The sequence below is a fragment of the Mesocricetus auratus genome, unplaced genomic scaffold (assembly GCF_017639785.1).
Source record: "Mesocricetus auratus isolate SY011 unplaced genomic scaffold, BCM_Maur_2.0 Super-Scaffold_100676, whole genome shotgun sequence".
NCBI classification, from domain to species: Eukaryota; Metazoa; Chordata; class Mammalia; order Rodentia; family Cricetidae; genus Mesocricetus; species Mesocricetus auratus.
In genome coordinates this window covers 171,661,397-171,685,575 of record NW_024429266.1, presented here as the reverse complement: position 1 = coordinate 171,685,575, position 24,179 = coordinate 171,661,397, and the positions used below count along the sequence as shown (strand labels likewise).

Below are 24,179 nucleotides of genomic sequence, written 5' to 3'. Positions count from 1 at the left end.
TATATGTCTACCACTTACTTTGCTTAATTTCCATGGTCAAATAGTGTTTTCAGGCAAGAATTCTCAAAGGATCATCAGCCCTCCCTGGGAACTTCTTAGAAAGGCAAACATTTGGTTCCACCTAATCTTTAGACCTAATGATTCAAACTCAGGGCTTGGGCCCCACTTCATAGAGTTTATGAGCCTACAGATGGCTCGGATGAATAGTGATGTTTGAGGGTGCTTAACTATCTCCCCCCATTCTGCTCTGATAAATGCAAAAGTCTTTTACTTGGTCTTTCTGCTCCCACTCTTGCCACCTTCAGTTCATTATCTGCCCAGCAATGAAGAGGGAGGGAGGGTGATAAAGAGAGAGACAGAGACAGAGGATAGGCAAAAACACTCTAGCATTCTTTGTTCAGGAGATATCTAACTTGCTCTTTGAGACAGTGTCTCTCACTAGAACCTAGGTTCGTCAAATATACTAGTCTGTCTGGCCAGTGAGTCCTGGAGATGCCTGTCTCTACTCTTCTAACACTGAGATTACAGTGCATGTCTCCACATCCATTTTTTAAATGTAGGTGCTAGGGACTGAACTCACGATCACGTATTTATACAAGTAGCACTTTTACCCACTGAGATATCTTGCATGTGACTCAAAGTGATGTTTATTCTTAGATTTTTAAAATAAACTGAAGAATATTTTTATTTTGTATCTATGTAGTCACACCTTTCCTTGACTTTAAGTAGATTTTAAATTATCTGAGAAATGAAATTAAGTGGTTTTCCCATTGTGTGCAAGAAACTGTATTAATATGACTGCATGTTAGTCCCATACCTCTTATGTCATCTTCCTCATTTACTATTTCTGGCTAAGTCTTTTGACTTATATCAGTGGATTTCCATCCCTTAGATCCCCCCTTCTCATTTCCACTGTCCTGTTTCTCATCACTTCTTAATCACACTTTGTAATTTTTGCATGCATGTTTGTTCAGTCATGCACCTTATAGCTGTATACTAAGTTGTCAGTTGTGGGAGATATGGGATTGCCTTTGTTTATCGTCACTGTGTACCTCTCATGGTACTTATCACAGGAAGGATATCTAAGAATCAAAATGATAACAACTTGCTCAATGCTCAAATTCATACAGTTCTTATGAAGGATGATTTTAAACAAAACAAAATGAGTGTGCTTAAGGACTCCCAGATTATACTCTAGTAGGTAAGGGCCAGGCAAGACTTCTTTTCCCCCCCTTTTTAAATATAAATTAGAAACAAGCTTCTTTAACATGTCAATTCAAGTTCCCTCTTCCTTCCCTCCTTCCATGCCCGCCACCGACCCTCTATGACATCCCATTTTTTCTCCCTAGGGAGGGTGAGGCCTTCCATGGGGGATCTTCAAAGTCTGTCATCATTTGTAGCAGGGCCTAGACCCTCCACCATGTGTCTGGGCTGAGAGAGTATCCCTCTATGTGGAATGGTCTCCCAAAGTCCATTCGTGTACTAGGGATAAATACTGATCCATTACCAGAGGCCCCACAGATCAACCAGACTTCCAAACTGAATCCTTTTTCAGGGGGTCTGGAACAGCCTTATACTGGTTTCCCAGCTCTCAGTCTGGGGTCCATGAGCAACCACTTGTTCAGGTCAGCTGTTTCTGTGGGTTTCTCCAGCCTGGTGTTGACCCCTTTGCTCACCTCTTCTCCCTCTCTCCAATTGGATTCCAGGATTTCAGCACAGTGATTAGCTGTGGGTGTCTGCTTCTGCTTCCATCAGCTACTGGTTAAAGGCTCTAGGATGGCATTTAAGGTAGTAATCAATCTCATTATAGGGGAAGGGCATTTAAGGTAGCATCTCCACTATTGCTTAGATTGTTAGTTGAGGTCATCCTTGTAGATATCTGGATATTTCCCTAGTGCTGGATTTCTCTTCAAGCCTATAATGGGTCCCTCTATTATGGTATCTCTTTTCTTGCTCTCCTCTTTTCTTCTGTCTTCTGTCTTCCTCTCCCTTCCTCTTCTTCTCCTCCTCTTTTCTTTCTTCTAACTCCCTCTCTCCTCCTTTCATGCTTCCAATTAGCTCAGGAGATCTTGCCCTTTCTCCTTCTCTGGGGGACCATGCATGTCTGTCTGTTTCTCTTAGGGTCCTCCTTGTTTCCTAGCTTCTCTGGCAGTGTGGATTGTAGGTTGGTAATCCTTTGAATTCTTATGGATATGGAAAAGTCATAACTTCTAGAAACTTAGCATTGGTACTGAAGTATATATTGAGAAACCCTAATAACAAATTTAATTTCCTCTCTGAGGTATAGTCATAATTTCTGCATAAGCCAAAGTGCTACAAGTCTTGATTATATGCCTTCAATCTTGGATGATTGCATTTGTACCACAGGGATACCAAAGAAGAACAGTTAGGCAGGCCATACTGCTGCTTTGCTTTTCTTCTTCTTCTTCTTCTTCTTCTTCTTCTTCTTCTTCTTCTTCTTCTTCTTCTTCTTCTTCTTCTTCTTCTTCTTCTTCTCCTCAGACTGTATGGCCTCTGATCATAATTTCCAAAATTCTGGAAACACAAACTTGATTCTAGTTTTTTATCACTACATCCTAGATTTACCTTCTGAGAGACCTTTTCCGTTTATTTTTTGTTTTATTTTTTGAATATAAGTTTGGTATGTCTTGGATTTGGCATAATATCAGCTGCTTCCTTGACTCTTGCCCTTAGCCATGGTTGGTGTATGCTAACTGACTCCATTACTTTTAGATACCAGATCACAATCATTTTGGATAGGGAAGAGCCAAGTGTCAATGAAGTTGGCACAGGGAAATTTGTGAGCATGATAACTGGTCAGCAGTACTTTCACTAATTCCTAAATCCTACTGTCATACTCTAGACTTTCACCTCCAGTTATCTATTATTTTTATTTCTGACTATGAGTTTCCTACACACTTCAGATTTAACTTGACTTCTCTTCCTGGATGATCACATTTGTGCTTCTCATGACACCAAAAAAGAGGTACATCTTAGGAATGTCAGCCTCTATTTCATAAATTGTTACAGTGCCCCTGAGGTACAAACTGGGGAAGGTCACAGGCATACTTTACCCCCTTTTAATGAGATACCCCCTTTTAATGGATTATCTGTAATGGTTTCTATGATGATCAACCTTATATGCCACTATGACTGGACTAAAAGACACATATGTATTCAGTCAAATATAATCCTGTGGATGCCTCCAAAGCTATTTCTAGATAAATTCAGTATCTGAGTCAGAGACTAAGTAAAAGAGATGGTCCTTCTCACAGTCTACCATTCCCCAACCTGGCATGTGTCTCAGCCAATCCAGTCAAGGACGAAAGAGGAAATAAAGATGGAGTAAGAGAGAATGTGCTCTGTTTTTAAGAGGGACATTGGCTAACAAGTAGCTGCTCAGTTACGTTCATACTCTTTAGAAAGAGAAGTTGCACAGAGGTATTGTTATAGGGTAGTAATTCAGAAAACAGAGTCTTAAAACAGAATGACAGAAAAATCATTCAAAATTTTTATTGCTGTCAAAAAGAGAAAGGGAGAGGTATCAGTCTCTTACACAAATAAGTTTTTAAAATAAAACTCATTAGAAATATGAGTCAGATTCAAAGAAGGGTTTCCCAGAATTAAAGACTAGTATATAAACTCAATACCAGGTCCTCGAGCTATTTCAGCAGGTATAAGGAAGGCATTTGCTAACAATCTTTAAGGCTTGAGTTTGACCTCAGCATCTCACATGGTAAATAGAGAGAGTTGACTCCTTCAGGTTGTCATCTGACCTCCACATACATGCCTCCCCTCAGCCAAACTCAATGCACACAATTCTTGTCATCATTACCATCATTATTATACAATTCATGGATGGGTTATCATGAAGCCTGGAACAAATTGCAAAGTTCCCTTTATATGTGCATAAACACATAAACAGGAAACAAACATCTACTTAACAAAATTAATACCCCAATTATTGTCATACCAGGAAAAGAGAGGAACAATCAGAACTCACATTGAGTTGAAGTTCATCTGTCCACTGTCCAATGAGACGATAACCAGGGTTGGTGGTGTTTGTTGTCTGGTATTGGAAGATATCATACCGCCCAGGAGCATCCCCATTTTTGTTAAACATCACTGGGGTACCAGCACTACCTGAAGGGGACAAGAAAAAACCAGAATGAAGCAAGATTCCTTCCACCTTCTGAGTGATAAAGTTAGGAGCTAACCCTATAGCTAGTAAGATGACCTCTAATGTCCTCTTCAGCTCATGGCAGGTCATCTCTGTAGTTTCTTCACCATGGTAACAGAATGTTGGAAGACATGTTGGAAGACAGCCTGTCTGTTCCTTTAAATGGTGCTATTCTTGGTCTTTCTGAATATTTTCTTCTAAAACTTTTTCCTTCTAAGCAAAAAAATGATCTATGAATTAATTTTCAGAGACAAAAATGTGTTTTAACAAAATGCTGTTGCTAGCTGTGATTGCAGTGTTCATGATGGCAATGGCTATTTTGGTTTGCACTTAACACTAAATTGTAGTTAATAAAGAATAAGTTCAAAAATAGTAATTGTTAAAATTGATACATCATTACAAATAACCAAAATAATTCGCTTAAATGTGTGTTTCTGCCCTGATTGAATTTAAAATATTTCTTGTGTTGATTATTTCTAATTTATAGAGTGCATGTAGGAAATAAATGCCCAGCAGTGTGCCTTGAAGACATTACATAGACATTACTTTCTTTTTCAAGCCATAATTTAGTTAGGTCTTGTTAAAATGCACACTTTTGATGAAAAGTTAGATGCTTCAGCAAGTGGGAGCAAACCTGAGAACATGAGTTAAAATTCTCTGTACCTCTCCTTCTATAGTATAAGAACTGAAATATTAATTTGTTCAGTTAGACAGCTGTTTCACATTTATATTTTTATACACATATACAAGTGAGCTTGTAATAGTGTGGCATTGTCTGGTGTCTGTAACAAAAGTGATGTTGGAGACAGAGACAGAAGGATCAACGAGACTTGTTGGCTGTCAGCCTAACTCCAGGTTCAATAAGAAACCATTTCTCAAGAAATTGTGAGAGATAAGGCCATGAGTGATAGAGTATACCCGATTAGACAAAGAACACTAAACACTAAGAACAAACCCACATTCAGAGAGACTCCATATTAGATTATATGATCCATATGATACAACATCATAGCTAGAACAAACAAACACCTATGGCGATACCTTACTGTAGTTACTAGTTACACATTTTTTGATAGAAATGAATATCAGAAAAGAAAATCAGAGCTTGTGGTGAGGTTAATAATGGTTCCAATATGTCTGTTCTGTAATGCTCTTTACGATGTGACAGATTTCAGGACCATAACATGAGAATCTCCTGTATAATATAAGGTGGCCCAATTTCCTTACATAAAGCTACCTAAAGTAGATACAAATGGAGCCAAAGGTAGTGTATGTGTGTGTGTGTATGTGTGTCTTATGAAAAAAGCATGAGTGATTGAAGACATTCATTATAACTGAAATGAGTTCTAAAATCTATGAAATGGAAGGGAATGGATTTTTCTTCAGTACTCAGAAAGACTCTAGACTTGCCTTCACCATTATAGGGGTCCAGGGAAATCAATGGTGGTCTTCCATATTACAGACCTATGAGGTAGTTCATGTTGTAATGGCTTAACCTTCAAACACCTGGGAAGAGGGAACCTCGACTGAGAGTGTATTTCATCAGATTGGCCTATGAGCATGTCCTGGGTCATTTTATTGATGACTAATTAATATAGGAGGTACCATCACTAGACAGGGGTATCTAGGCCCTATAAAAAAGATAGCTGAATGTGAGCCAGAAAGCAAGCCTTTAAGCAGTATTCCTAAGTGGTAGCCTCTGCTTCATTCCTGCCTCAAGATTCCTGTCTTGATCTCTCACTCAGGAGTCCTTCTGTGATTTCTGTGACCTATTAACCTGAAACAAATATTTTCTTCCTCTGAACTGTTTTGTGGACATGGTGATCATCACTTGGGCAACAGAAAGTCAAAGCAAGCCACATGTGCATTGTTTAAGACATTAGCTTGTGGTTACATTTAGAGGTATGAGGCAGGGTGATTAGGTACGAATTCAAAACACAGCTGGAGGACACAGAGCACCAAACTTCCTCATCTTACAGTTAAGAAATTGCTTACATTCAGGTAGGAAAGGTTTCTTGTGAGTGACTCAGATAAAACCACCAGATAGCACAGATAATTAAGACAAAATAAAACCTAGTAAACATTTTCTTTTTTTTTTATCTTTGGGATATATTTATATTACAGGTTGAACTCTCAGTATCTGCATGACTTGAGTAAAGATGTCAGTCCTTCCAGACCCAATTCTCTGGTGTGCCCAGCTTCAGGTGAGCTTGGGTCTTCCTGGCATACCTCCCCTGACCATCACCCACTTCCTAAATCTTCCACGGGCCTGCTCCTGGCATTGAGAGGAACTGCCTCCACAGGAAAGATGTCAGTCCTTCCAGACCCCACCCCCAGTACACCCAGCTTCAGCTCCAGGTGACCTTGGGTCTTCCTGGAACTCCCTCCCCTGCCCACCACCCACTCCCTCAAACTTCCAGGGGCCTGCTTCTGGCATCGAGAGGACTGGCCCACACAGGAAAGACATGAGCACTTCCAGACCACCCCCCTTGCATCCAGCTTCAAGAAAGAAGGAGACCAGTGGAGACAGAAAGACCCCACCTGCACCCACTGGAAGAAGAGATGGGAAGAATACAGAATAAGAACTCACTCAGCAATAGAAAGACCGACATGACTCCACCAGAATCTAATGCCAACAAGACCTGAAAAGCACAACATAGATGAAGCAGAAGAGACAAACCTTAAAAATTATTTTATGAAGATGATAGAGACCCTCAAAGAGAAAACAATGAAATCCCTTAAAGAAATAGAAGAAAAAACAAAAAATACATGAAATGGAGGAAAAGACAAACCAAAAAATTCAAGACATAAACAAATCTCTTAAAGAATCCAAAGAGGACCAAGAAAAAAACCAACCAAAAAAAAATGAAGAAAACAACTCAAAGAGTTGAAGGATTGAAAGCTGAAATAGAAACAATAAAGAAAACACAGAATGAGGGGATGCTGGAAATAGAAAAGCTGAGTAAACGCAGGAACTACAGATGTAAGTATCACCAATAGACTACAAGAGATGGAAGTGAATCTCAGGTGTTGAAGGCTCATTAGAGGATATATGGTAATCAACTAAAGAATCTCAATCCAATACATACCTAACACAAAATATCCAAGAATATGGGGCACTGTGAAGAAGTCAAACCTGACAATAATAGGTATAGAAGAAGGTGAAGAAATACAGCTCAAAGGTACAGAAAGAATACTCAAGAAAATCAGAGAAAACTTATCTAACCTAAAGAAGGAAATCAAGGGGACGCAAATAGGAAAAGAAGAAGTCAAGCTTTCACTATTTGAAGATGATATGATAGTTTACATAAGTGACTCCAAAAAACTCTGAAAGGGAATTCCTAGAGCTGATAAACACCTTTACCAAAGTGGAAGAATACAAGGTTAACTAAAAAAAATCAGTACCCCTATTATATACAGACGATAAAGTGGCTGAAAAAGAAGTCAGAGAAACACCACCTTTTATAATAGTCATAAACTGCATCAAATATCTGGGTATAACATTAGCCAAAGAAGTGAAAGATCTGTATATCAAGAACTTTGAGTCTCTAAAGAACGAAATCAAAAAGAGGATACCAGAAAATGGAAAGATCCACCATGCTCTTAGATTGGTACGATCAACATAATAAAAATGGCAATCTTTCCAAAAGCAACCTACAGATTCAGTGCAATCCCTATCAAAATACCAGCACAATTCTTCACAGACCTTGAAAGAACAATAATCAACTTTATATGGAAAAACAAAAGACCCAGGATAGCCAAAACAACCCTATACAATGAAGGAACTTCAGGAGGTATCACCATCCCTGACTTCAAGCTCTATTACAGAGATATAGTTCTGAAAACAGCTTGGTATTGGCACAAAATAGACAGGTAGAACTATGGAATCAAATTGAAAACCCTGATTTTAACACACACACCTATGAACACTTGATTTTTGACAAAGATGCTAAAATTATACAATGGAAAAAGGAAAACACCTTCAACAAATGGTGCTGGCATAGCTGGATATTGGCATGCAGAAGACTGCAGATAGATCCATGTCTATCACCTTGCACAAGTTAAGTCCAAATGGATCAAAGACCTCAACATTAATCCAGCCACAATGAAATTCTTAGAAGAGAAAGTGGGAGTTACTCTTCAATGACTTGGTACTAAATAGAGGATTCTAAATATTGGAGTCTAAAATGGCCGAGAGACATTTGAGAAAGTGCTCAACATCCTTAGTCATCAGGGAAATGCAAATCAAAACAACTCCGAGAAAACATCTCACCCTGTCAGAATGGCTAAAATCAAAAACACTAGTGAAAATTTATGCTAGAGAGGATGTGGAGAGAGAAGAATACTCCTCCGCTGCTGTTGGGAGTGCCAACTTGGACAGCCACTTTGGAAATCAATATGAAGATTCCTCAGGAAAATGGGAATCAGTCTACCACAAGACCCAGCAATTCCACTTTTAGGCATATATCCAAAAGATGCAAATTCATACAACAAGGACATCTGTTCATAATAGCATTACTTGTAATAGCCAGTACTTGGAGCAACCTCGATGCCCCTCAACTGAAGAGAAAATGTGGGGTACATTTACACAATGGAGTACTATTCAGCAGAAATAAAATGGAATCTTGAAATTTGCAGGCAAATAGATGGCACTAGAAGAAACCATCCTGAGTCAGGTAACTCAGTCACAAAAAGACAAACATGGTATGTATTCACTCATATATGGATTTTAGACATGGATCAGGGGAGTGTCAGTCTGCAATTCTCCTGACAGATAGTCTGGGAAACAGGAAATAGCCTAAGAGAGATATGCATGGTAGCTCATAGATGAGGAATGAGGCAAGATCTCCTGAACAGATTGGGAGTATGGCGGGGGTGGGGAGGAGTGGGAGCTGGGAAGAAGAGAGGGGGAGAAGAGGAGGAGAAAGTTTATCATGGGGCAGCAGGAAGGTTGAGTTGGGGGAAAAACAGGGGGAGAATAGGATGAGAAATACCATTATAGAGGGTGTCATAGGTTTGAAGAGAGATCGGGCACCAGTGAGACCTCTAGTGATCTACAAGGAGGACACCCACTGGCAAGCTAAGCAATAGTGGAAAGACTAACTTATATGCCCATTTCTGATAATGAACTTAATGACTACCTAATATACCATCCTAGAACCTTCATCCAGTGACTGATGGAAGCAGAGGCAAACACCCACAGCTAAACACTGAACTGAACCCCTAGGACCTAGTGACAGAGAGGAGTGATGAGCAAATGGTCATAGAACTGGCTGGTGAAACCAGCAGAGACAGCTGACCTGAACAAGGGGGAGATGTTGGACCCCAGCAAGAATTGTTTGTGGCCAAAGGAAGCATTTCAATTTTCTGCTTCTATGCTTTGTCAAGACAAAAAATCACTGGAGATTATATAAAACACTTCATCACAATTCTTTTTAAAAATATTCTTTCAAATTATGATATAAACATATCATTTCCCCTTTCCTCCAATTTGCTTCTCCTATGCACCCCAAATTGTTCTCTCTCTCCCTGTCTCTCTCTATCCCAATTCATAGCCTTGTCCCCATTTTATTGTTGTTACATAATATCCTTCTGGGTTACACAAAGCTTCCCACAGTGAGAGGGAAACAAACAGCAGTAAGCAATGACAAATGTCCCATCCAAGTACTAACGAACCCCAAAATTTACAAAGAACTCAAGATGCAAGTCTCTAAAACACCAAAGGATCCAATCAAAAAATGGGGTACAGAACTTAATAGAGAATTCTCAGTAGAGGAGTCTAAAATGGCTGAGAGACACTTGAGAAAGTGCTCAACATACCTAGCCATCTGGGAAATGTAAATCAAAACAATTCTGAAATACTATCTCACTCCTGTTGGAATGACTAAAATCAAAAACTCCAATGACAGTTTATGCTGGAGAGGATGGGGAGAAAGGGAAACACTCCTCTACTGCTGGTGGGAATGCAAACTCGTACAGCCAATTTGGAAATCAGTATGGAGATTCCTCAGGAAAATGGGAATCAATCTACCACAAGACCCAGAAATTCCATACTTAGGCATATATCCAAAAGATGCACATTCATACAACAAGGACATCTGTTCCACTATGTTCATAGCAGCTTTATTTGTAATAGCCAGAACCTGGAAGCAACCTAGATGCCCCACAACTGAAGAGTAGATAGAAAAAAATGTGATACATTTACACAATGGAGTACTATTCAGCAGAAAAAAAAAACAATTGAATCTAGAAATTTGCAGGCAAATGGATGGCACTAGAAGAAACCATCCCGAGTGAGGTAACCCAGTTACAAAAAGACAAACATGGTATGTACTCACTTATTTATGGATTTTAGACATGAATCAGGGGAGTGCCAGCATGCAATCCCACTGCCAGAGTGTCTAGGAAACAAACTTCATCCAGCGATTGATGAAAGCAGAGGCAGATACCCACAGACAAACACTGAACTGAACTCCTGGAATCCAGTGTCAGAAAAAGAGAACTCACGAGTGAAGGAGTTAAGACTCGGCTGGTTTAACCCACAGCAACAGTTGACCTGAACAAGGGGGAGCTCTTGAAACCCAGATTGATGGCTGTGTGGAAAGCATAGGACTGACCCAGACACCCTGAATGTGGGTGTCAGTGAGGAGGCCTATGTAATCTATGGGGCCTTGGGTAGTATTTATCCCTGGCATACATATAGACTTCGAGTGCCCATGTCACAGTATGGGAGGCTCTCTCAGCCAGGAGTCTTGAGGGAGGGCCTAGGCCCTGCCCTGGATGAAATGAGAGTCACTGGAGATCCACCATTGAGGGCCTCACCCTCCCTGGGGATCGGAGTGGAGATTAGGTGGGGGAATGAGGGACCTGGTGGGGAGGGAAGTTGAGGAGGGGAGGGCGAGGGAGCTGGGATTGACATGTGAAACAAGATTATTTCTAACCTAAATAAAAAAATAATTTCTTTAAAAAAAGAAAGAAATGACATGACAGAGAATTTTCAACAATGGTGTCCTGCTTTTTAGAAAATATTCCAGGTATGTAAGGACAATAGATGAAATGTGATGTTGCATGTCATTAGGGAGAAATGTTAACCCTGTCACTGAGCAATAAGACATTGCTATTCAGATGCGCAGTCTTTTCTCTCACTTGGGATGCTTGGACTCATATTGTGCTTTACTCTACTACTGCATTTTCTATTCATTAAATTGCATGGCTGGAGCCTTTCAGGCTTTGTGATCAGAGAGATAAAGAATGTCTGAAGCTCAGAGCTCCAAGTCATCTCATGGCCAATGGCTTAAGCTTCATCAGAACAGGACACATGGCCTTATATTTTTCACTTCTCAAAATCTACATGAGGGAAAATGATTCTTGTCATGGCTTTTCCATTCCTATTAAAGTTCATGTTAATAATTATAGTATAGGAAATGAACACTTTATCTAAATGATGATTCTAATAGTGTATTGTGTAGCTTTGACCTTCTGAATCCGTTCTTTAATGAAATGGGCTTATTATTCCCAGGGTGGCTTTTTTTTTTCATTTTTGCTCTCCCCTTTTACAGTACCTATTCCTGGACTCATTAAAAGGGAAAATAGGCAGTGTGTTCAATGGACTTTGAGAAGAGAAAAACAAAATTCCATAGAAAAGGAAAGAAGATATCAAAGAGGCAGTAATTGCTGGCAGAGATCCTGTAAGGTGTGAGGGCCAGAATGCAGGAACACTAAATAAAAGAACTAGAGCTACCAGTCAAGATGGGCAGTGTTATAAACCATGAAAGCAGGACCACAGAAAGAACTGAGGCAGAATTACCCTTCACAACATTCACAAGAAATATGGGATTATATATTTTATTTTTAAATTGTATGTTTGACATACAGATAGATCAAGATGAAGGGAGAAAAATGGGAGGAAAGGAGAGAGAGGATGTTTACGTATGTGAGTGTGGGTTCTTGCAGAAGCCATTAAACTACAGTTATAAGAAATTGGGAGCCACCCAACCCTTGTGTTGGGAACCAAACTAGGGTCCTCTGAAGAAATGTGGACTCTTACCTGCTGAGGTATGCCTCCAGGCCCCACAAGAACTCTAATGGGAAATTCACCAGCTCATAGCCATGGGCAGCTGTGCATAGGGTTATATATAGTAGGATAATAGGAGTATCAGGAGACAGATCTTTATAATGTAGACAACATGATGAAGGTCTTGAAGGGAAAGAGCATTTCGTTCCACTAGGAGAAAAGAAGTTTCTCTTACAGAGCATTTTGTTTTTGTGGGCCTCCAAACCATGTGATCTAGCTTGGCTTTGTCTACTTACTAGGAGTTACAAAGCAAAAAGACCAAGATTAAAGTGGTTATGACTTAAGGTTATCTTAAACTTGTCACACCTACAAGGCATTGGTATATGTGTGGGATGCTTTCAAGGCCACAATACACTGTGGTTTCTTATCAACTCTGCCTAGAGTGAGAATTGAAGTGGGGTATGAGAGAGAGAGAGATAGAGTGGGGGGAGGTACATAGAGAGGGAGGAAAACAGAGAGAAAGAGAGACAGGGGTAGGTAGATAGACAAAGAAAGAGTGATTGAGAAAGAGATACATATAGAGACCAAACACTAGAGGGTCTGTGAAATAACAGACAAGAGGTGGAGAGGAGTTTGCCAAGTCTGAAGTCTGTAGTGATGCCATTGTGTGACAGAAACTGCTTTTCATCCAGAACTGAGGATCCTGATACCCAGATATCAAATTATTTTCTGCATCAAACATTTACCAAAAAATTTTCTCTTCTTGTTTCTATTCCTGTCATGCAGAATCTGAATTTCTGTACTGATTCATGTTCTGTTGATATTTCTGCTCAACAGCCCATTCTAAACCGTACTACTGGCGCCAAGGAGAACATGGATTCTTCACCTTTGCCAGGTGAGTAGAAGTAGCAGTTTCTTGATCCATTGCATCAGCAAAGGCAATTGGAGTTTTATGTATAAAAACTGATGTTGACTGTCATGGAAACTTCAGTTTTAAATGTGGCCGGACCTTTTAACCTTTATGGTTAGCATCTAACATTTTGCTTTTCTTCCAGCACAGTAATTTAAAGTTTGTTGTTTATAGTACAAATATGTTGAGAAACCCACTCTGAACTCAAATTCAAGTTATGCTTTAGAAATTCTATAGCCTCCTTTCAAACTAGTGACAAACAGATTCAAATAAAATGAACATGGGTATCACTCATCCAGAGAGGAAAGAAAAATATTTGAGATGTTCTGTTTTTATAATATACACCTGATTTCCATTTATTTCCTAGAGATCAGTAAGTTTAGCTATAGGCATATTCCTGATTAAATTAGCTAATTATACAGTGATTATTTCAGACTTTTATATCCAAAATTGTTTAAAGTTACATTAGGAAATATTTCCATTAGCCCAATTAGTCAGCATAGAGACAACTAGAATGCATTTGCAGTCAGGCCTCTGCATGTATTTGCGATGCAGGAAAAGGTGACCAAGAGGGAAAAAAATTGCTCCCACCCCACTCATTCCTAAAAGGTTACCTGCTTGGAGGGACTGAGGTCATACTTTCCAGACACTAATATCAATACCTGAAACAATGTTTTCTTCAATGTGAAAGCCAGAATTATTGAGTTGTACTCAATTGGTCTAAAGAAAAGCTCCTAGCGGTATATGGAACTTCTTACCAAAGTCTTGGGAAAAGTGCAATCATGCTTAATATCTATATGAATATACACAAATTTTTGTTGATATCTGCAATTTTGATTATATACAATTTCTACTAATTTACTGGCCTGACATATTGTTCAATATATGCAATACATTTATTATTTTCTCAGTTGTATTTCTTGCCAAAGCTAGTATCAGAATTGTGAATGCTACCAAACTCATATTTACTAGCTGTTCTGGTTTATTGTTAACATTTGTTTGTTTTTGTCAACTTGACACAAATAAAGTTATCTGCAAAAAGGAACTTCTAATGAGAAAGTTCCTCCATCAGATTGCCTGTAGGCAATCCTAGAGGGCATTTTCATGATTGATGATGGATAGAGAAGACCTTGCACAGGTGGGGTGGTGCCACCCAAGGGCAGGCGTTCCTTCGCTGAGCAAGCCATGGGGAACAAGTCAGTAATTAGGTTCCTAAATAGTCTGCTTCCAGGTTCCTGCCTTCACTTCCATCTATTAGGGATTGTTCTGCGAAAGAGACTCTAAATAAACCCTTTCCTCTGCCAATTGATTTTGGTCATGGCTCTTTATCACAGCAACAGAAAGCCTAATTAAGACACTAGATATGTGAGTTGCCTGAACTTGGTGATTTTTCTCTAGTCTTTAATAGTCAGGAATTGTTTCCCCAAGTTTACTTCATGTTTTCCTCATTAACATGTTTATTGTTGCTAGGGTTGTAATTTGTGATACAGGTAGATTTTTTTATTACAAGATATATTGAATGTTATATCACTCACACTTTGAGTTTTAATTGAATTCCTTAAGTTTTGTTATGCAAAGCATCAAGACATCATAAGACTCAGACTATAGGGAAAGTATTGCCTGTCATGTCTGCACTATTAATTCATTTCGTTCACTTATGTTTACTAGTCTGTTTTGGGTAGCTTATTATAGGAGGATATATTAGTTTGAGGGGTAGGCTCATAACCTGAGATGTAGTTTGTATAACAATTTTCAACCATCCCTTATGATCTCACAACCATGCATCTCCTACATCTTCTTCTTCCTTTCTTTCCTCTCTCCCTTACCTATATTCACTAAAAAAATGGCTTCATGTAGAAGACCTGGATGTCAAAATAAAAGAACATACCATAGCCCACTAGTATGTAGTCATTCATTCTCTTTTCTAAGTTTCATTTCTTCACCCATTCCCACACTGGCTTGATCACTTGAAAGTATATAATTAGCATGGTTTTGATTTTACCTGAGTCAATGGCATGTAATTTCTGTAACTTATGAAATGGAGATGATATTTGCTTAACAATCCCTTCAGTACAGACATTTACAGACTCACCATTGAAATTAACATTGCGGATATACTTCAACAACTTCTTTCCCCCTGCTTGCTCCATCTCTGGGCATACTCCACGATAATCAGCACACAGATCCTTATTCATGTGATGAAGGGCATGTGCCATGGCATAGACAGCATCAATCACAAACTGAACTTTACCCTCCTGCTCATAATTGGAGTCTTTTCCAATTCGCTCCTGTCCTGCACATGAAAACAAGAAACACAGAGAGATCCGAGTTGAGTGGGAGTGCACATTTCCAACTACTTTTGATCATGCATGAAGATATTAAATATTTGGGAAGTCTAACAGTACAAGCCACAGAGTCACCTGTGGTCATCATACCCTATTTTTTCTAATTTGTGGACTTGTCCTTTAGAGACCATCACATTGACTGTTTGGATTTATGAGATATAGCACAGAATGACTTCAAAGGAACACTATGATGTCTTTAGTCATGAGCTAACATGGAACCTGGAGTAATGTGTTCCTACCACACAAAGTGTTTCACATATTCTATTTTAGTTTAGAGGGAGGTGAGGAATCTATATCAAAGTCTTTAAAGGTTGTTTTCTCTGGAAGGAACAATAGTATCATGACAGACAGGAACAGACCTGCAAGCCTGAACTCATTATCCTTCCCATACCTGCATTCCTGGTGTGCTCCTGTATTCACTGTGATCATTACTGGAGATTTGGATACTCAGAGCAGAAAATCTGGTCTTAAATTTTTTATAATTTTTCTTCCACTGTCTCTCACAGACAAATGTAATATATGTCACAGTCTTACCAATTCTACCTCAGATAATCCACAACATTTTGGACACACTACCAATATTTGTGTTTTAGCATTTCTTGATCTTTTATCAGAATGTGAGACTAGAAGTATTCATTTAATGGATCATTCTCCATGTTTGTCTCTGCAAATGGCAGAGCTCACAACCACAATCAAGACTCACTCATAATCTCTTACCAGCCCTCTACCAATCACAGAATTTTATGTAACGCTTTTCCCCTGTTCATAATAGGTAGTTGTTCTTGGCCCAATCTGCACAATCATGGTGACAGCTGACAAGTACTCTGCTTCCATGCACATTGAAAACACCTTTTATCTTTACACTTCTCTAACTTCCATTATCATTTGGTGAGTTACATATTCTATTTCCTCATTCTATTAGTGGGAAAGCAATGGTAGCAGCTCAGTTTGTCATACCATAGACCATGTTATTACCATATTGACCTTTCTCTATCTTGTCCCCAGATTTGTTTGCCTATTTGATGTGTGTGATGATATATTGTTTATGATCTAGTAAAGCCACCAAAGACTGCAAAGCCAGCCACACTAGTTAGCCACAGAAGCTAACTAAAGTGGTGTCACACACCTTTAATCTCATGACTCAGGAGACAGAGGCAGGTGAATCTCTGTGAGTTCAAGGCCACCCAGGGCTACAGGAGAGTCAATAAATCTAAAAAAGTAACAGAGCTCATGCCTTTAATCCCAACACTAGAAAGGTATACAAGGAAGAAACAAAGGGTCTCATGTGAGATTCAGTTTCCAGTCACAGGAAAGATGGATTCCCATTTCAGCCTTAATAAAGGTAAGAGGTACTGACAGGCTGCTTTGCTTCTCTATCTTCAGCTTTAACACCAATACGTATATCTGGATTTTTATTATTTGTGATATAGGTATGTGTGTGTGTGTGTGTGTACTTTAAAGAAACCATCCTGAGTGAGATAACCCAGTTACAAAAAGAGAAACATGGCATGTACTCTCTCATATATGGATTTTAGACATAGATCTGGGGAGGGCCAGCCTACAATCCTATGGCCAGAGAGTCTGGGAAACAGAAACTTCATTTAGTGGCTGATCGAAGAAGAGGCAGACTCCCTGGGTTAAGTACTGAGCTGAACTCAAGAAAGCCAGTAACAGAGAAGGAAGACTGATGATCAAAGGGATTAAGACTGGGCTGGTTTAACCCCCAGAAACAGCTGACCAGACAAAGGTTAACTCTTGAATCCCAGGCATCAGCCTGGGAATCCAGCATGGGACTGATCAAGACCCCCTGAATCTGGGTGTCAGTGAGGAGGCCTAGGTAATCTATAGAGCCTTGGGCAGCAGATCAGTACCCATCCCAAGTATACACACGGACTTTGGACTCCCATAGAACAATGTGAGGTGCACTCTCACCCTGAACTCTTGGGGAAGGGTCTAGGCCCTGCCCTATATGAAATGACAGACTATGGACACCCCCATGGAGGGCCTCACCCTCCCTGGGGAATGTGGGGATAACGGGGGGGGGGTTGGGGGGAGGGCACGGGAGGAGGGGAGGGAAAGGGAGAGGGACCTGGAACTGACTTGTGAAGCAACCTTGTTTCTTATCTAAATTTAAACTGGAAAATAAAATAAATAATAAAAAAGAGTATTCTTTTTAAATTTCTTTTATTTTGGAGATTATAATATAATTTTAATATTTCCCCCTTCTCTTCCCTCTTTCTAAGCTCTCCCATATACTCTCCTTGCTCTATTTCCAATTCATGGCCTCCTTTTTCATTAACTGTTGTCATATGCATATATGCATATACATATATATTCCTAAATGTAGTTTAGTCAGTTAATATAATGTTACTTGTATATATTTTTAGGGATGACCATTTGGTATTATATAGCCAATTGCTACTCATTTCCCTGGAAAAGACTATATTTCCTGCTCTCAGAATTGTGTAGTTGCCTGTAGTTCTTTGTGTATTGAGGTCTCATGAACTTTCCCTGTCCACTCTTGCCTGTCTATTGGTATTGCCCTTGTTTAGCTCACGGTAAGGTGACCATGCTCCTGAGACTTTATTTAAAAGGAGAAACAGATTAACAATAACCTCCATGTCTTCTACACATGTGTGACCATTGTTAATTCACCTGGCTTGCTCATATACTCTGCCATCCTTTGATAGGAAGTCCTTTGTCTGGCTTTTACCCCTCATGTTTAATTTCCCCTTCCTATACCTTGCTTGTTAGTTTCAAAAAACATTACAATATTCTATTATATCAATAGTCAGAATATTATAAAGCTTCGCTCAAAGGTCTCCATGACAATTTATATTCCATCTGTCTCCATGACAAAAAACAAAGCACTGAATATTTAGCAGATGCTCAAAGACCTGTGTGTTATATTATGTATCATGCCAGGTGTAATTGGCAGGTGCCTATCATCTCAGCACTTGGGAGGTCAAGGTGAGAAGTTCAAGATTTTAAGGCCAACCTGGCACAGATAAGACCCTTTCTTAAAGAAAAGGTATGGATGAACAAATCATAAAACAAATGGATTTTACTTCTTTCAAAATAATATTTACTTGCATGTGTCTGTGTATACTCAAATGTGTGTGTGTGTGTGTGTGTGTGTGTGTGTGTGTGTGCATGTGTGTGTGTGTTTATACTTCTCTGTGGAGAGTTAAGGTTCTTTCCATGGTAGGACATAGATATCAAACTCAGGTCATTAGAATGTGAAGCACATACCTTTGCCCACTGAGATATTTCACTGGTCCTCAAATGGTAAACTATAAATTCACTAAATACATAATATCAGGACTTCATCTTATTCAACATGAACATTTCCTGTTATTTTTAGGTTATATTTGTGCCATAATGAAGCAATATAAATTCCATAATCTCTAATATTCTTCCTGAAAACACACAGCGGTCTCAAGATATGTGCTGTGCTAAGAAAAGTTTAGGGTTCGTTACTGAGAGATTTTCTTGGAGCGTTTAATTGACTTCTTTGTGTATCATATTTTTAAACCTAGATTCTCATTATGTATTCCCCAGTTACCCTAGACCTATCCTTGTAGGCTATGGTCGTCTTGAACCCTGGTAATCCTACTGCTTCAACCTTCCAAGTGCTGGGATTAGGGCTGTGAATCATTATGCCCAGAGAGAACATTTAATATTATAATGTAAAATATAATTTCCATGAAAGAGATGCTGAGTTTATCATATTTATCTAAATTTGCATTTTTCTTTTAAGAATACACATTGACATCTCATGTGGTAGATAGTTTATTACATTAGGAAGCTTTATTCATGTGTTGATAAAACATTTTACTGCTTGTTACTGGAGCTGTAGACTTTATGTAGAGTAGGGTTTTGGGTTTGTTTCACTTTAAGATAAAATCATTAAAAAATCATTGCTATTTCAAAGGTGAACCCAAGAGTTTTACTTAACTTTGACTATTTTCTCTAATTTCCCTTTCAAGGAAATTCCTGGTTCTTAATGACAGTGCAATGCAATGATTATTAATTTATCTCATTGTATAATAAGTATCTAATGTCCTCATAATGCTATAAAACATGCCTAGCAAATACTTTTCAACATGTGATATAATGATGAGCCTCGTGTGTGTGTGTGTGCACTCTTTTTGACCTACGTTTGTTTTAGGGATAGACTCTGAAACATGGGACTATCTGAATTTCTTAGGGTGTCTATTGTTATGAAAAGACACCAAGATCACAGCAGTTTTTATAAGGTAAATATTTAATTGAGGTTTACTTTTTTATCATAATGGTGGAACACAGTGGTGCACAGGCAGATATGTTACTGAAGAGGTAGCTGGGAGTCCTACATATTGCCGGCAACAGGAAGTGATCTGTATGGGTGTGTGTAGTTTGAGCATATATGAGACCTCAAAGTCCACCTCCTCAGTGACACACTTCCTCCTACAAGGTTACATCCACTCCAACAAAGCCACACCTCCTAAAGTGCCACTCCCTTTGGTGGCCATTTTCTTTCAAACCACAACCTTCATCTCAAGGGCTGATCTATACCAGTAAAATGCCCATTAAAGGGGCTGCACAATTTTGATGTACCAGTCACAAGACAGGAAAATTTTTGTTTCATCACCACCATGCCAACAGAAGACACTGCAAAATTTCAATATGAATTTGTCAGATACAGGGCAGATTCCACTACCTCTTAATCTTTTTTGTGTGTGTATTTGTGCCCTATAAACACAGATCTGGGTAGCTGCACAACAGAGACCAAAGGAAGGCGTATGGAATCTTGCTCTAATATTTTCTGCCATATTCCCTTGAGAAAGTGTCTTCCGCTTTACTTGAAGTTATATTGGAAACTAGCAAGCCCTAGCAAATCTTTTGTCTCTGCCCCTCAAAGCTATCAGGTATGTGCATGGCCATACTTATATTTTTACCTGAGTTCCAGGGATTTAAACTCAGGTCTCCAAGTTTGCACAGCAACACTTTAAATCATGAGTAATCTCCCCAGCCCATTACTTCCATTTTCCTCATATGGAAATCCTATCATCTTTGTATGAGAAAGAATGCCATTTTTTTAAAAAAAGTCTAGCCAATTTGTAAAAACAAAACGAAACAAAACAAAACCCCCCATTTCCTCTTGTATTTTTAAAAACTATTAATTATAAAGGTAAGGAATACATTGCAAACATTTCCCAGTTTTGCATTTTTCTTTGAAGAATCTTTTCCAGATAAAAATTTATTCATTTTTTCCATTTATTACTTCTGATTGATGAATCATGTTTGAAGAAACAGACATCTGGGCTGGAAAGATGACTCTGATTAGAAGCACTTGCTCTTCTTGCACAGCACTTGGGTTCAATTTCCATGGAGGCTCACAAACATCTGTAACTGCAGTTCCACAGCATCTGATACCTCGTTCTCTACCCCATGGGTGCCAGGCACCCATGCAATGCTCAGACATACGTGGAGGCGTGCATTCATATACATGAAAATAGTTAGTTGCTTTTTTTCGCCTCTGCCTCCTGAGTGCTGAAATTAAAGGCATTGCCACAATTCTCATACTAAAAAAATAATGTAGCTTTCAAAAATTAATCTTAGTCCAAGATTATCCATATTTCTTTGTAGCACTGCCTAATTAAGTAAATAAATAAATTCAAATTAATTATGATTGCATTGTAAATTTGTCACTACACAACCCAGGCATGCCTGGAACTCTAATCTTCCTGCCTCTACATCCCAAAGGCTGACAAGGCAGGCTTGTGCCACCATGCTGAGCATTATTTATGTAATTTTTGTATTTCAGGTGTAAGCAATTGATCTGTACACAAGATCAATTCTGGAAAACATTGTGAAGAATGAATATAAGTCATAGTGTCTCTTGGGGTATAGTTATAATATCATTGGATATTGTTTTGTAACGTATCATAGCCCTGTTCTCCAGTTTGAGTATTTTTTGAATATACACCCTAATTTCACATGTAACTGTATCTAGGCCCAATTTAAAATCTGCTTATTTAATAAGTTTTTCACATACTAACAGTGAAGTTTAAGTTATTAAGGCTCGATAGTATCTTCAGTTAGCTTGCTAAGAAAGTCCCTGGCCTTTGGCTGGTGGGGAACTTGCTAGGAACAGGCTGGCCTTGAACTTGGGGCAATCTTCCCAACTCTGTCCCCAAACAATAGCATATCAGGTTGTGATCCTGAATCTGATATTCCTGGTTATTTTTAATTTCTGAAATAAATTTTATTACCAATGACCTATCTCCAAAGAAATAAAATAACAGCTCAAGCAACCAGTGTCTAAATTTAATCATTTTGTGTTGTTTAAAATAGTTTTACCTTATACAGAAACTTTACTAAAAATGAGACACACAAAGTACCATTTGATTAATTTGAGCATCTTTTGGTTATTTGAACATTATTTACAATTTTTTCTCATAAAAGTTTTTTTAATTGTTTTATGTGAGTGTTTTGCCTGCAAGTATGTGCACTACATGCATGCCTGGTGCCCAGTGAACCCAAAAGTGTGCATCAGAACCCTGGGAATGATGTTATTGGCATTTGTGAACTTCCATGTGGGTGTTGTAAATTGAACCTGGATGTTCTGGAAGAACAGCCAGTGGTTTTAACTACTAAGCTACTGATCTAGTTCCTCTGAGATACCTGTTACATGTTCCTTAGGTTCGGTCTTATGACAGCAGTTGGTTTTGCTGCTTTGTATACTGCTTTTACTTTCTGTACACCTTCTCATTGGCTTTTATCAATGCACATGAAATTAATATTTCACCTATTTCATTGGATTCCAACTTTTTATTACACAATTTTAAACAGGAATTAAAGTTAAAAGAACTTTAGTGCAAGTCCAGCAATTATATCATAGCATCACTTGAATGCTGTAAGGACATGTTTATTATACCATCTTCCTTATTTTATATGCCTATTCATTTTTAACATTAATTTTCTAACATGATACTTTGCAAAATTTTCCTGTTTTTATAGTACTCAAAAAAGGCAATATTGGAGGTATTATGACCACTATAAACTCACACTATGAAATGACTTCAGTCCAATAATACAGGAGAACAGTTTCTAGCAAGCTTTAATATGGACATTTATCCCAGAATGAACAGTTTGGAAAATAATAGGACTGTTTTCGGTAATGAAATATTTTATTGCTGGAGAATACTTCGAGCTTTATGTCTTTCTTGAAGAGTAACCAGGTAAATTAACATATTAGAGGCTCTGGGATAGCTTCAGTATTAAATTTGTCAAACTCACAGAACCTGAAATATGTAGCCTCATTATAGGGAACCAGATGTGGGGAGGTTATTTACCAACAACCACAAATATCAGGCAGATACTATTTTCCTACTGTGGTAACTGATTATATCACTATGACAAAACAGCTTGAAGAAGACAGTTTAAGGGAGAAAAGACGTATGTTGGCTCAGTGTTAGAGACTCCAGTCTGTTTGACCCCATGTACTTGAACAATATATCATGGCCTATGATGCCTGTGGCGGAGAACTAGTCCCATCAGAATGATGAAGAAAGTGACAGGAAGTGACCAGACATAACATACTCCCAAGAACCTTACATGGCAACCTTCATCTTCCAGCTAGGCCCCATCTTTCAAAGTCTCCAAAATTATACAAAAACAGCATCACAAACTGGGCACTACATCATTGAAATGTAAGTCTACTGAGGCAGGGGCATTTCACAGCAGGCAGCTGTGAATATTTGCTAACTTTGAAGTTTTGGCTTTTCATGAAGCATTACTTTAACTCATGGTTATTTTTCAGCTTGATATCTGATTATGCTCCAGTATTGATGGCAATGACTGAGAGTGAGGAATGCTGAATCCCTCCATAACATTCAGGGAAGATGCTTTCTCTTAGGTAATGGTTTCCACCCCTTCTCAGAGGGATACTCCTTAAAACTCAGAAAATTATAACAGTAAACAGAACTCACAGGCTTAGAGAAGCTTGAAAAATGTAAATCAGTCACAAGGTCAACCCCCAAGGTTATAAAAGGGGACTTTCTGAGCATCTGAGCTCCCTAAGAATTATGCAGGTGGATGCAGAAAGCGCTATGGATATTGCTGGGTCATTAATGTGCCTCTAAGTAACCCTTTATCCAATATCCTGTAAATAAGTCCACAAAGCCTAATGTTGGTGATAGTTTTTTGTTTGTTTGTTTTATTTTTTGTCTGTCTTAGGTATGCTATCTGAAGGAAAGAACACGTTTATTCATGTATTCTCTCCCTTGCCCCCAAAGAGTGACTTATTGTTTTCCTAGGGATTAATGTAGAAAGAGGCGTGGGTTGTAGGTGTAACCAATGAGATGAAAAAATTTGCTTACAAAATTCTGGAAGTATTGAATGATTTTATGAAGAGATTCATCTGTTGTATCACAGATCCCACTTCCCCCCACACCACTAAAATTACTGTAGTCATTTTGTAGTCCTGAGGAAATAATGTATTATATCCATGGCAACAGAATACAGGACAAATATACAAAGGTACATCAGAGCTATGAGTTAGTCAAGACTACATTGTTTTCCATTCAATGTGTTAATGGTTTAAACGCCTTATAAAGTTTGATATCCAGTGTCTCTAGGTTTTCTCAACTGCTGCTTTTATTTACACATCAATTTACAATGCTACAAAGGACTAGCATTACATACATAAAACTCATTTTGCAAGGCACTGTTAAATATCGTCAG

General features: G+C 38.6%; 1 protein-coding gene across 8 annotated transcripts in view; it reads right to left on the bottom strand.

The window, feature by feature from the left end:
* The window catches only part of Grm7 (glutamate metabotropic receptor 7), an 886,003-nt gene that overhangs the window by 268,977 nt on the left and 592,847 nt on the right, over positions 1-24,179 (bottom strand). For all 8 annotated transcript variants that reach the window (XR_005874148.1, XR_001196215.3, XR_005874149.1 and 5 more), the window contains 2 exons: positions 15,197-15,397; positions 4,004-4,143 (listed from right to left, as the gene is read on the bottom strand). Coding sequence is in view for 4 of the 8 variants with exons in the window: in XM_040738573.1 (XP_040594507.1) it covers positions 4,004-4,143; positions 15,197-15,397 (341 nt within the window). In the remaining 4 variants the exon portion in view is untranslated. The remainder of the gene's footprint in view (positions 1-4,003; positions 4,144-15,196; positions 15,398-24,179) is intronic.